The 14,583-nt window shown below is 41.3% G+C and overlaps 1 protein-coding gene across 3 annotated transcripts in view; it reads right to left on the bottom strand.

The window, feature by feature from the left end:
- Nucleotides 1-14,075, bottom strand: part of LOC121609010 (lissencephaly-1 homolog) — a 38,710-nt gene extending 24,635 nt beyond the window's left edge. Inside the window, exons 1-2 of one of the 3 annotated variants that reach the window (XM_041940508.1) lie at nt 13,914-14,075; nt 6,289-6,603 (exon numbers count right to left, since the gene is read on the bottom strand). In XM_041940508.1, the coding sequence (XP_041796442.1) occupies nt 6,289-6,320 (32 nt within the window). In that variant the 5' untranslated portion in view covers nt 6,321-6,603; nt 13,914-14,075. Of the gene's footprint in view, nt 1-6,288; nt 6,604-12,681; nt 12,777-13,766; nt 13,857-13,913 lie in introns of those variants that run through there. The other 2 variants (XM_041940510.1, XM_041940509.1) reach the window with 2 other exon arrangements.
- Nucleotides 14,076-14,583: the final 508 nt, after the last annotated feature.

Raw genomic sequence — 14,583 nt, 5'->3', positions numbered from 1 at the left:
CAGACAATTAATCCACCGCATGATTTCAGAGGGAAAAATTACTGAAAGCTGAAAATAAGAATTTGGTTCATCAAGTTCCTCACCTTTACCTATTTCCCAACCCTCAATCATCTCAAAGCCTCTTAGGGGGCCATTTATTATAATGTTGCTAATTTCAAACGTGAAATAAGTGGGCTGTGAGGGACACAAGCAGTTGTCTTTCAGATAAGTAATGAGCACTGCAGTGGGGATCAACCCTAAAGCCAGAGGAACACCTCTAAGGGGAACCTCTCTCTCTCACTGGGATCCACGGAAGAGGAAAGGTCCAATCCAGGACTGCCTTTTTACTGAATTCAGGCTTAATACAACCACTAAGAAGGTGAGAGTGTGCAGTACAGTTGCAGATCAAAAAGCAGCACGAAGCTGAAAAACCAGTTGTCTGGTCTTCACATCAAATTACAGAAAGATGTCACACTCCATTTCTGAGTTTATGTGTAACATGCACATATTATTGTGACATAGTGATGACCAAGCTGTGTTGGTTGAGCTGAAGCCAGAGCTTTAAAGACTAGAGTGTATATTCTTAAATCCCATTACAATGTGTATAATTCAAAGTTGGAAAAACAAAGGATAACTAGACAATTCCGGCGCCGCCAAAATTTTGACAGACAAGGGGGCTGCTGGTGTTATCTATACCACTGTTTCTCAGGCCTGGTCCTGGAGTACCACTGCCCTGCATGTTTTAGATGTATCCCTGCTCCAGCACACCTGATTCAAATGAATGGCTCGTTATCAGGCTTCAGCAGAGCCCAGTAACGAGATTAGCATTTGAATCAGGTGTGTTGGAGCACACCTTACATGGAGCATGGAGTATTGGCTTACATGGAGCAGCAGAGCAGGGCAGCTGGTGCAAGATCCCTCTTTATTTAAATTTGGTGGGGGCTAACCCTTTAAAATGAACTTTGATGAGATAAGAAAGGTTTGTCTACAAAAAGATCCAAAAATTATGTGTCTCCTATTCACCGTTTGGATTTTACGGCAATTTTAGAAAAAAATTTCAGCCGATTTCTCACTGGCTCTTTCACTCTAACTGATGATGTCATCCACTCTAGGGGGAGAAATTCTGAGCATTGTTTTGACAAACTTTATGGTCTTGAGATGGTCATATCTCGAAAACCGTAAGAGATATCAAAAAATGTGCCAAGGTTCATTTCGACCCGACAAAATTATCTACGTTTTAAAGTTTGAATGAAGTCTCTAGGAGAAAGTATGGCGAAGCAGCAGACGATTGAAAAAGGCTGAAATTTGAGGAAATTTCCCCATTCATTTCTTATGGGAAATTCTTCTTTTTGCGAATAACTTTGCGAATTATTGACGAGCTATAGAGGCGAGTGGCTCTTGCGTTGCCTCGTGATACTAAAAAAACGCGAGAGGTTACAATAGTGGCTTGTGCATTGCCTCGTGCCACTAACAAGGATAGAAGTGAGAGGGGTTTCCCATTGCACATAGGGACAATAAGACAGATTTTTTTCGCTAAACCATATAACTATATATCAATTATTGCAATTCTTGAGTACAGACCTATGGGTTGCAACTAAAACTTATTTGCCTATACTATTTGGATTATTATCTTGATTAACTGATAATGATCATCAACTCAGAAAATAGTGAAAAACGCATTTTATCATTTTCAACTGTCCAATGTGGTTCAGATAGCTTGTTTTATTTAACAGTCCAAAACCCAAAACTATTCAGTTTACTAACATACAGCACAAAAGAAAGCATGAATGTTGATATTTTAGGAGCTGGTACAAATAAATGTGTGCCATTTTTCCTGAAAAATGGCTGCAAAAATGAATCAATTATTAAAATATTTGCTTATTCTTTTTCTGTTCATCGACTAGTCAATCAGCTGACAATACAAATGCATTTACTGTAGAGCTGCAGCAGTCAAACATGAAAAGACTGGTCCTCTTCCTTAAACAAAGCTCATTTTACACTGTCGCCAGTGCATGATTGACATGGGATGATGGGTCCAGACCACAGAGCATGCTACCATGCCAATCCATCTGTGTGTTCGTCCCGAGGCAAAATCAGACCCACAGTGCTGATAGACCCCCTGCAGATGCACCCGGCCATGTTCAGTACCCTGAGCACCAACAGAGAGGCTCGGGAACAGAACATGCAACTGTATGTGTGTGCTAGCAATAAATGTGTGTGCAATCCCCCTCTGGAGGCACCTGTCACACCAAACCTCTAAGGCGCTACTAGATTCATAGCAACCATTTCATATACTGCGTCTCTGGACTCACCTAAGGAATAATCGATGCAATCGGCGCAATTAAAGAAAAAGGTATAAGCTTTGACCTTTTAATCCTCAAATCTGGTCACTGACACTTAAAATTGACGATGCAATCATGGCTTCATAAAGGTATGCGCACTGAAATTGTCCGACTGATTTAAAAAGACACCAAATCAATGTCTGATTTTGCTTTAACAGCAATATTTCAATATATGTTGTCTTTTTAGATTTAGATAAATTTACAACTTTGCATGTGCATGATCAAAGGAATATTAGAGGACTGGTAAACAGCATATCATCCATCATAATATCATAAGATGATACACACAATATGTTTGAATAGAGAAAGAAAGTGTTTCAGGCCATAGGATTAAACAGTAAACATTTAACTAAACATTGTACTCCTCATGTCATGGCTTTGCTTATGTGCCTTCTATACTGCACTCTCTCATTGTACCTTGTTTAAGTCACCTTTAAGTCTTCTTAATGGCAGAAGTCTTGGCAGTTCATCTGTTATGTCACCACAATTACAGCCAAGGGGCGATGGAAAAAGGACAAAAATCACATGAACCATCTTGTAGCCCAAGACATGGAGAAGGATGAGAGGGTTTACTTTGTAAAGCAAAGAGAGAGTTGAAAAGCAAAGGCACATCTGCACATGGGTGGCTGCAGGTCTTTCAGGGGAGCAGATAGTTTGTGTTCTGTATCTATTTTTACTACCCGCCAGCGGGAACAAGTCCCCTGACCCTGGAAAGAAGCACAAATGTGCTTTTCATCAGCTATGCTCATAAAAATAGAGTTGTTGTGAAGATGCTACGCAATCACAGCATCTGACTGCAGTGCTGACACAATAGCGCCAGTTTAGGGGACAAAGACTATTTCTCTTTTTAGAATATGTTCTTCCACACTGGTATAATAAAACTGTTTTGCTGTCTTTCTGGCCGATGTCAAAGAGCAGGTCAATGTCTGCTGGAAACACAAAAACAACAAGCCTTCTCTTGTTTTCTGTTTTCATGATTTCACGTAAAAAACAAACAGACAAAAAAATTCACTGTGATGAGTGAACACACCGCAAAGTTAGCGCAGATTTGACAGTTTCCCTGCAGTTATTTGATCTCTTCTGACAGTTGAGCTTAAAAACGTGGAAGAGGAGGTTGAAGTCTGAATGCAACAGGAACAAAATCAAAATTTGTTTGCAGGCTGATGGTAAACAAGACTCTGACAAAGAAAGGAGGGGGCCCAATGAAAAACTAGCGTGACTAGCAGACAGTCAGGTGGTCACTGTTCCCATTCCCCCTCTCTGCCATTTTGCCCGATTCAAAACTGGCCGCTGGGTTTCCCAAAATGAGGCTGCCAGTTAGGAAATAAGATCTTGGGGCCACCTCATAGCCGACAAACTCAATGAGAGTACCAACTGAGCCAAGCGACAACTCCAACGGGAAGAATGCAACAGATGCTTGAATGGGATTCAAATGGTGTGATGGTCCCACACCAGTGGGACACCAGTTCCTGTAAGCTACAGGGCCAGAGACTTGTGCAACAGAGGAGAAAAGAGGGATGGGGGGTCGGGGGGACCTTGGCAGCTTCCTCTGAATAGCAAATAGCTTGAAAGATTAGCATTCCAATAGATCTCTCCATACCAACAGACCCCTCCCATAGTGCTTATTCTAAAAACACAGAAACATAGTTGGGAATGTTAAGAGCCATGTCATGTGAACGCTGATGCATTTCTTAACGACACAGTAACAGATGGTGGACAAAAATTAGGGTTGCAACAAACGATTATTTTCATTATTCACAATCTGCAGATTATTTTCACGATTAAACGATTAATCATTTAGTCTGCAAAATTAAAGAAAAAAAAACTATGTGAAAAATGCTCATCACAATTTCCCAGAGAACTAAGTGACATCTTCAATTTTTTCTATTGTCTAACCAACAGTTCAAAACCAAAAGACTCATCATTTACTATGATAAACGGCATTGAACAGTAGCAAATCTTTACATATTTGCTTGAAACAATTGATCGATTTTCAAAATAGTTTGGTGATTCATTTTCTTTCATCTATTAATTGACTAATCACTGCCACTGTAGTGAAATGACAATCAACGGAGTCCTCATCTCATTTCAACTCAGAGGCAAATATCTCGACCATATCCTTTTTAAAATATGCAGTTTTGACATACTTCTGAAGTGAAGAGGAATTCTTACGGACTAAAGCTCAGAAACATTATCTCATCTCTTTCTCATGACCTTGTATCTGCCATCGAGCTGCCTTAACTTCTTATCCCCCCGCCTCAGGGGTTAATTACCAAACCTACAGACTCAGCAGGGCCAAATTACAGCTCCCCCATTATCGCAGTCTCTCTCACTTTTACCACTTGCTCAAAATATACTACATAGCACACGTGCAGATATTTCTTTGTCTGTATGCCGCTCCTGTGCCTGAGCCAGACAATTTGTAGGCAGATTTCAGACATCTTGGGCACATAGTTTCCCTGAGGAATCACTAAGTACTGACAGTGTGCACAAAGCGAGTGTTGGAACAACACTTGGCACCCCTGGTTTTTTCCCCATTGCATTTATTTTGAGGCCAAAGGTGACATTTTAAGCTTACTACTAAGGCCACATGGGGCAAATTGTGAATACTTAACATTTTCATGGGTGGGGAGTATAGATGGAGGATCAGTACATGTGTGCTACAAGACCTCAGGGGAGATCAGGAAACTTCAACCACTCACTGATTCCTCCTGAAGCAAAAGAATAACAAATATTTCCCCATTTAAACTGATTCTAGTAAGCAATACACATTCTTGTCTGGACACAAACACTATAGTGTCATAGGAAGGACAATTCAAACAGGTGATATTCCTTTTATGCTTTAGGCATATAAACAGTGCTCACTGGAAGAGGCCCACATTAAGCTCCTGTATTTAGAGAGCTATTTGATACTGCAATTGGCAATCATGTCAGTGGGCAGCTTCAAAAAACATCTGATGCAGCTTTAGCTCCTTGGACCCTCACATCTGATTAGATGAGTCAGAAAAACATGAACGTATCAACAAAAATGTAAGCAAGCAGATTATGAAGATGGAGAAATTTGTGTCTGGCAGGGGCTGCACATAGTTCCCTTCTCTCTTCTCTTATCTCTCCACTATCTACTCTTTAACACAAGGGTATAAAATTTCCCCCAAAATATTTAAATCAAAAACATTATTCTTGACTAGCCAAGGTTTTTAGCACTGATTAAGGGGCAATAAACGTAGCCTGAATTGTTGGCATTTGGTATAACTAATAGCTTTAACCAACATTTTTGCTTTCTTATACAGAAACAACTGCTGACATATTTCATTTTCTGGTAACCAACAGTCTGGTTTAGGATGAAATATACAGATACAAAACAAACATTTCTGAATGGATTAGAGGAGCAATAATTAGTTGAGTCAAAGATTAGTCAACTGGCAGAAAATACAATGGACAGCTATAGATAAGTTGTTGCATTATTTTTCAAGAACAAATGCCAAACTTTCCCCAGTTCGAGGTTCTCATTTGTGAGGATTCATTTTGGATTTTAGGAAACTGTGCATTGCATTTTTCATTATTGCCTGACATTTTACAGATCAAACAATTATTTCATTAATCGAGAAAATACTCAGCAGGTTAACTGATGATAAAAATAATTCTTAGTTGCAGTCCTGAAATGAATCTTGTTCTTCCCTCCTTGGAGAAACACCTTTAATACGTCTTTGAGAAAAACACCTAACCATGCTCATTCCAAGTTGCACAGTAACATCACAAGAATGTGGTTGTACTGGGCCGTTGTGCAAGTGTCAGAGTGTGTGACTACATAAAAGTGAATCTAGTATGAAGGTGAAATGAAACACGTCTCATCCCATGATGAAACAGCAACAGATGCGCATCATTTCAACAGTGTAGAAATCCATGTATTTAAAATCTGACATCGTCATCTCAGCTACATGTTATGAAAGGTGTGTTGGCGACTTACAGCTCATCTCGTTGCCGTTGTGACAGCACCATGGTGACGGGGTAGTGTGGGCAGGGCCGGGAGGGATCAGTTGGCAGAAGGTGAATCTTGTGCAGCTGCTGCGCTCTCCTCAGTCAGGAGATGAGCTGTGCTGATCCAAGCAACACGGGCGAGGATGAGCTGTGTACTCCAATGGCAGGCAGTTGGTTTTGTCCAGACAAAAAGACTCAGACTGAGTGAAGGGGAATGCAGGAATCTGCCCCCCAACTGCCTGACTCCAGGGACAAGAGAAGTGGAGAGCCTGTAGACCAGTCACCAGCCAAGTCTACACTGCATCTGGAGAAAAGGGAAAAGTCAACATTATGTATGCATGACAGATAACATGACGAGTGGGTGGGGATGAAAATGTTTATAGGCCAGAGGACTACTGCATCAATGTCTGCACCAGTTTAGACGCAAATAAAATGGCTGAAGGATCTGTCAATAATGGAAAAAACAACAGAAGCACAAAATAAATTTACAGTTATTTTCCTCCAGAAAGACAGTGTGAATTGCTTAGCAGAGCTGTGACAGTATAAACCTGTTTATCAGACTTTTCAGAAAAAACACCTCTTTCCATAAACCACTCTTTCATTTGCTTTTTAGCTCCACTCCCATCTACCTTGACAATTCGTCTGTCATGTCACCAGTCTGGTCTGCTGCAGCAAATTCCTTTCTCCATGAACGTACAAGAGCTGACCCACATTCTCCAAGCAACGTACTCCCAGGTTGCCAACAGAAAAGAAAAAAAACAGGACACAGCCAAGCAGGCTCGAGCAACGGCAGTGCTCTTGTCAAACTCACCAACCCTATCGTCTCATTATGATACCTCTTCAAGAGCTTGCTGGTCTGACTGATGGCAAGATGAAATCACTATGGCCGTTCGGGTCAGCAAAAGATTTGTTCGTGTTAGTGTGAAAAATAATAAAGTGTCAAGTTCAGTACTGGTGTGAGGAACAATAAATGTCAACAAAATGCAATGCAGCTAAGAATACTATGATGAAGTCTATTTTTTACACTGCATCAAAGTTGTGAAAAGCATTTTACTAAAAGCAGGTACCCACCAGAATATCAACTGGGAGCTACAATAAGCCTCTTAGTCCACTGGGACCAGCCCGACTAAATCTTTGCCAGACCAGTAAACAAAGGAACAAACAAAGCCAATTTACCTCCTCCTGGAGACCTGCAACAAACGGACAAAACCACAACAAGGCACAGATGTCCAGAACCATGTACAAGAGACACTGTGTGTCAGACATGAGGTTTGCTGCATGGCAAAGGAGCAGTGAAGGAAACAGTGATGCGTCTGGAGTATCCTGAGGACTGGAAACAACCCAGGAAGCTGCAATGACCGAAAATTCACACATTCTTTATTTCAGCTGTTGATGCAGGAGTGACATTACCACATGGGAAATGTTTCCTTTTAACTCCTGCTTTTGTTTTCAGAAAAAGAACACAGCAGCTTAGGGATCTAATATCTATATTGAAACATGAAGCCTGCAGATGTAAGATTGATCTGCCAAACTGATAAAAACAAGGTGTGGTGTGCTTATTTCTTTGCTAATTAAACACCTTGACACTGCAGAAAAACTACTCGACATAGAGCAACCAAACACAGGCAACAGCTAACCTCTGGACCCTGATGTCATCATCTGATAACAGTCAAAATGTCTGCTAACCTCTGAGTGTGTGAGGATTACACTGCACAGGGAGGTTCTGGCTGCTGCCATTGCTCTGCCATGGTTCAGGGTCACAGCAGTATAACACAAGAATAAGTCACTTGCAATGAAGCAAAAAAAATGGCTCTTGCTATAACTCAACATCCAAAAACATGCGCCCACCATATCAACCCGTACAACTGCTGTGGTGTGTGAAACGAGGTCATCTACTATATACCGATACTTCCCTCTGTGCTGTTGGCAGCTGTCATCACTGTGTGTATCCATTAATGTGCTAGACTCCCCACTCTGCAAATCTCATTTGTGGCATCAGTATTGAGCATAATGTTTGAACAATCATGTAATCAGGCTAATTGCTTCAGCACAAAATGTGGTTGTGTCTTGTTGGAAGGGGGAATGGGCTACAGCCCCAGTCGTTCCATAAATCTGCTCAATGACGGTTAATAATGGTTATGTGTCTTCCTCCCATTGATTTGCGTGTCTTTGTGTAGCAGCAGGAACTGCACAATGATGGGCCCCAAACAGTCATGGCACTGACTGCATTGAGAGATGATGCTTAATTTCCTGATGAGTCCTAACAGGTCATCTGTTGTAAAAATTAGAGGTCGACCGACAGTGGATTGATAAAGGCCAACATAACAACGATAGTTTGGAGCAGGACATAGCCGACAGCTTCAGTTAAAATGACATTTTTAATGAATAATGGGAAACAAAGTCTGTCTCTGTTTCAATATGCAACAACCAAGTGCCAAGTCCAAACTGTGATGAACCACACCCACTGTATCACTCCCTGTGCTTAAATTCTGTTTTGATGTCTTCATATATCGGCATATGGACTGAATATTTTTAAAATGTGGACCATTAGACATAAGATTTCAGTCAAAACAAACCAAGCAACTAAAACAGGAAAAACCGTGTTAGAATTGAGAGCAATGTGTCAGCTAATCTTTAAAAGGAGGTTGTTACAGAAAAGCTGTTAACTACAAAAGCAGTTGAGATAATATCTCAAAAACTCAATTGATAGCAAATGAATGTGACAACACAGAAGCTGACCATTTTTGAGAATTGTAAAAATCCAAACAAATAAGGAATCTGGTCAAAATGGAACATACACTGTCAGACAGTAGTACAAATTCAACAGCTTTGCATCACACCACCTGCCACCACAAGGAGAACAGTCTTGGTGAAGCAGTGCTGTCTGCAGTGTACAAGCAGCCCGGCATTGTTGCGACCCAGCTGGCAGCAAATGGTGTTCCTCACAGCGGAAAGCCCTAAGAACAACTAGATGTCTTTAGCATCAGGGCCAAGCACATTGCAAACACTGTGTGTCAGACCTTTGCAAACTAAGGACTGTGCCTGATCTCCCATTCGCTGCTCTACTGCATAACAACCAACTTTCTGCCCATGACAGAAGAGGTATGTGTACAAGATGAGGTATGTGTACAAGACGAGGTATGTGTACAACATTTTTGATAATCTGTACAAAGCAACACGCCCCTGTGGTATGCAGTGCAAGAGGAGGAAAATAAATCACCAGAGTCTATGTTGTGTCTAAAAGCTGGTGTGAAACCATGTCTCTGCAGCTCATCACAAAACATACCATCACAGCTATGTTGACAGTTATCACCTCACTGTCACACACTTCTGCTAGCATCATTATGTCACCATCCTCTTTCAAAAGCAGTCTTCTCAAACAGCTGGAATCCAGAGCAACTTCATTTTCTGCTGGTGACTTCACCTTCTTGTCACCTGTGTCCTCAGAATACTACAGTATCATTCCTGACTGCAAAATTGCCAAAAGATGAATGAAATAAATAGAAAAGGGGGAATTCCATGTACGTTTCATCACAGTATATATAATATGCAATTGTGATTGACACAATATTTTAAATTAGGGAAAGGAAATAACTGTTGCTGTGCAGTAGTTACTTCATATTTTTTCTTCTGTGATTCTTGTTCTTTTGTGATATAGGTTATTAGGATATAACACTGGCTGACATATCATAAACTTCCTAACCAAGACAAAAGCAGAGCAGTCATCGTGATCTGAACACTGCTTAACTGACATGTTTACCTATTTAAGTAGATACAAGCAGATGAGTGGAGATCATTTATTGTACTGAAATGTGGAGTGAGATTATTCTTGATTGGTAACTTAACATCACAGTTTCAGCAGTGACAACCAGACTATTAAAATTTTTATTAAGATCATTCTGTCTGCCAACAGTGCATCACTGTCCTGTATCAGCTGGAGAAACATGAACATTTATTATGTCAAGCAATAAAGTACGTGCAGCTCTGTCATTAGTCTGTGTAGCAGCCAGTTCATCACTAATTGTACAGTACAAGAAATAAGCAAAAGCCAAAACAAGAACAGAAAAAACAAAACAGATAATTGAAATAATCTGAACTGGGAGAATTTAATGAAAGGCTTATTATTCTGTAAATCAGCTCCAGTTTCTGTGAATGGTTGTTCTTGGTAAAGCACTCAGACAGTATTCATCCAAAGGGCATTATCACTAACTGATGATGAAACTGAGTGAACATCTGGCTCAGCTTTCAATCTGTAGCCTTTACAACCCACAAGGTGCCTGTGTCAGCTACGTGGGTTGGTTACAATCAGCTAACATTATTAAATCACACAGCTAGCGACCTCTTTCTTCAGTGGCTAATAAAAGTAGGATCTATTAACAAAATACAGCAGCAGATGTAAGTCATTGTGAGGGACACCAAAACTCAGTTTCATCAGCCAGTTCCTTTTTTCTAACACTATTTTCAACGGATGGAAAAACGACTTGCCTCTCATACCGACTATATGTTGCCAATCAAATTGCCAGGCCATTATCCTGACAGTTTTGTTACCTGATGGACAAGGCCTGATTAGTAGATCAGTACCCAGCTTCACTGAGGAAGCCCACACAAAGGGACAGGGGACTGAAGAGGCAGGAAGTACACAGAAACAACAAATCAATCACATGCCTAAGCCAACCTGCACCCACAGGTGGGAGCAACACAATAAAGACTAGCCAGCCTCCTTTCTTCATACGTGGTTGAATTAATTGCAGATACAAGCAAAGTTACACTTGGCAGCCGTTAGATACTTGTTTATCTCTGACAGATTTGAATGTTTCCAGGATATGCACTTAATGCCAACAAGTTACTGGTTGAAATAATGATGGCTCCAAATTTAGACTGGAGGTGTATGCTGTGTACATCAGTTGCTGTTGCCATTCTGCCAAGTATGAAATGTGTTAAATCAAACCTTTCAATTTTCCAAGCTACTTTGGCAACAACCATAACTGGCTGCTAAAACTAAATTCAACAGCCTCCTGAGCTTGTTGACAGTGCTGTTAGTTTCATGCTAACATTTGTCAGAAGTTTGCAAAAAGCAGTTGTCCAAACAGTGTCAAAGTGGTCATGTGTAGGTTGACAGGCAGTTGCTGCTGGCAGCAGGTCAGTAATGACAAGTCAGCTAGCGGGTGGGCAGCCTGTCTGGAAGGTCAACCTCTGTGCTACTGTCAGCTCAGGGAAGGAGAGTAATATGGGTATCTGCCCTTCGGCTTGCCACATTCACAAAGACAAACAGCGTGTCACTCTCATTGTCTGTTGACACAAAATAAAGAAGAGGCCCCCTCGGCAAAACTGTACATTTTGCTCCCTTTAAAACTTCCACCTTTAACTACAAATGACATTAGAGAGGAGTGCCCGCCCTACAAGATTCGTAACTGTCCTTTGCTTTACTGCTGTTGAACCGGCAACAAGTGCCAGCAGAGCAGTACTTGTAATGGATGAAGCTTGTACAATTGGTGTTGCTGTATTTCCATTGCTGACGGCGCCGAATAGAGCCTGGCTGCCGGGATGCACTTATTCAAATCAACTTTTGATAAAACTCAGGACTGACTAAGAACGCTTTCAAGTAAAAACCAGCAGACAACATCTACTGGCTCCTGCTGTTACTGTTAGAGAAATTAAGCATGTCTGTATTTTAGGAGACTGAAAGCTGCTGTTCTCGTGTGTGCACCTTATTCCAAGTAGCTTAACACACTGAAAGCATGTCTAGCAACACACAATTTGAGTCTGTTTCATGTGCTGTACATGGTAGTTTGACATTTGAGCCATTTCAACATCATGGTCAGTCAGTAAATCTGGCTTTTCAGAAGTGAAATGTCATCAAATGGTGCTACAGAAGAGAACCTCATTACAATGTACAGTATATCCAAACTGCATAGCATTTTCATTTCACTAAGATTTTTAAAAAAATCAAGCCTGTACCACTGCTACTTGAGTAGAATCAATTAAGTATCTAATTTGTTTAAGTTGTGTTTATGTTAGCACAGTAGCTTCACAAAAGCCCCAACATCTGTTCGATTCTAGCTGTCAAAATAACTACAAGATGATCCACGGATCACACTGCTTTTCAAAATGGTTGCATTTGAGTCAGTTAAGTCACAGACTAAAACATACTAATCCCCTTACCTGAGAGGAGAGCACACAAGCAACGTTTATGTTTGCAGATGAACACCGTTTTTAAAAGTGGATAATTTCATCAATATCCTAGAAATCCAGTTGATCAGCTGCAACGCGGTCCTTATAGGCGTGGCTGGGAAAGGTTAATTCACCGAAGGATCCTGGCTTTAACCGATGCTTTATATCAGCTATCACGACAATGCTGCTCAAAAGGACAAGGGAGACTTACTTGTCGGACTCAGTGCACAACCTTGTGAGCCACCATAGCCGTGATTGGGGCTCATCCCAATGTTAAGCCTCGGTCCACCAATCGCTCAATCACACATGCACATAATGAGAGAGAAAACGCACCAACGGAAAACAAGGCAGACACTTGAGCACTGGGTCGACGCAATACATACAAACTCACTGCCTCCGATGTGCTCCACCCTGATTTTCTAACACTGTGCCAACAAACCGCATGAAGCACACAGTCGTAGAAATGATGAGAGCTTGAGCGGAGCATGGCAGCAGCCACCAGCGAGCATCCGCCAGCATGACAGCGACAAACAGCAGAGCAGATACTACGGGGAGCATGTCGTGTTAGAAAGCTGCAACACGGCTGTCTCGTGTTCAATTGTAATGTATCTGCACAACAAAACACAACGCAAGCCAGATGACGAATATCGCCTTAGGCCCTTTCCAAATGCTAACACTGGATACAGCAATGACGCGAAGCTGCAGCGCTTGCGCCGGTTTATGAAAAAATATATATCCACACGATGATAGCAATATAATTAAAACGAGTCAACCGAAATAGAGCTGATGTTAAATGTCAGCGGTAACGTCGTGTGACCTACATTTGATTTTGTTGTCGACTCTTTTTCTTGTACAAACAAGCTGAGTGTCTGCACTAACGCTGCTTCAAACTATGCTAATTACTGGTTATTACTAACTTGGGATAGAGGCTGAATGTAACTGTAATTGACGATGGCCTTGCCATACCCCACACACTGACATGTTTTCCCGACCATGGACGCTAATGATTTTGATTGACCTGACGACGGTGCCAGCCGGTGGCTTAACGTTATCTATGCCCAGTTGCTAATGTTAGCTAAAGTTAACGTTAGCTAAGTTAGCTTCCCGGCGATGCAGCCAGAAAGTTAGCTGGTACGTTCACTACATTCCACACTACAAGCTCATGATACACAATCAAGCTTAATTAGCCGCAAATAAATTATACTGTTATCTAAAGGTTGCCGACTTGAAAAACTGTAAATGATGATGACAAGATTGTTAATCTGGACACAAGGATAAACTCCGCTGACAAGGTACCTGCTGCTCCGGTCCAAGCGGCCTGTCCGCCATTTTGAGACATAAAAAGGAGGTGCAAAAATTACAGCCACATCGTCATTTTCCCAACCTAACGCCAGATTCCTTCGACCCTGACCGGCTTCGCAACTGAAAACTCCTTCAACTCACCCTATTGTTTATGCCCGTGAATAGCCTCAGCCGTCTCCAACGGTAACACGACCCGACAGGGCGTGAAATTTCCGCTCCAAAATATGATCTTGTGATGTGGAGGTAAACTGTGCCCGTCTTGCCTCTCCAGTGCCGCCTGCTTGTTTTTTCGTAGGCTACCGCATTCGCCTTCGGTCGGGCACGCGCACGAAGCTCGCGTTCACGCTCTGACGGGAGCGCGCACGCCCTTGATATCAAAAACGACCAAATAAAAAAAACCCGATGGTGGTTTTATTAACTCTTTTGTGACTTCCGAGCATTCGTACACTTTGAACTACAGAAATTAAGTACGGCAACATTAAATGCTGTATGAGACTCGACATTACGCATTACTTCTATCTTTGTATGAGCAAAAATATAAGGGTTATACATTTTATACTGAAAATAAACACGATGCTAAATGCAATTTGTAGTGGTGAGAGTACCTCACTGCTGCATTCTGTTTCAGTTACTTGTATATCACTTGAGTTTTCCCATTTTATAATACTTAATACTTGCACTCAACTACATTTCTTAAGTAGATATTGTACTTTTTAATCCTCTAATCTGACAGCTATAGCTACTTTACAAATGAATAATTTGCCGGTAAAATTTGTGATCAGCTTGTAGAATGTGTACTACCCAACAGTTT

Source organism: Chelmon rostratus, chromosome 7, assembly GCF_017976325.1.
Source record: "Chelmon rostratus isolate fCheRos1 chromosome 7, fCheRos1.pri, whole genome shotgun sequence".
In the NCBI taxonomy this organism is placed as follows: domain Eukaryota; kingdom Metazoa; phylum Chordata; class Actinopteri; order Chaetodontiformes; family Chaetodontidae; genus Chelmon; species Chelmon rostratus.
This window is presented reverse-complemented; position numbering and strand designations above follow the sequence as displayed.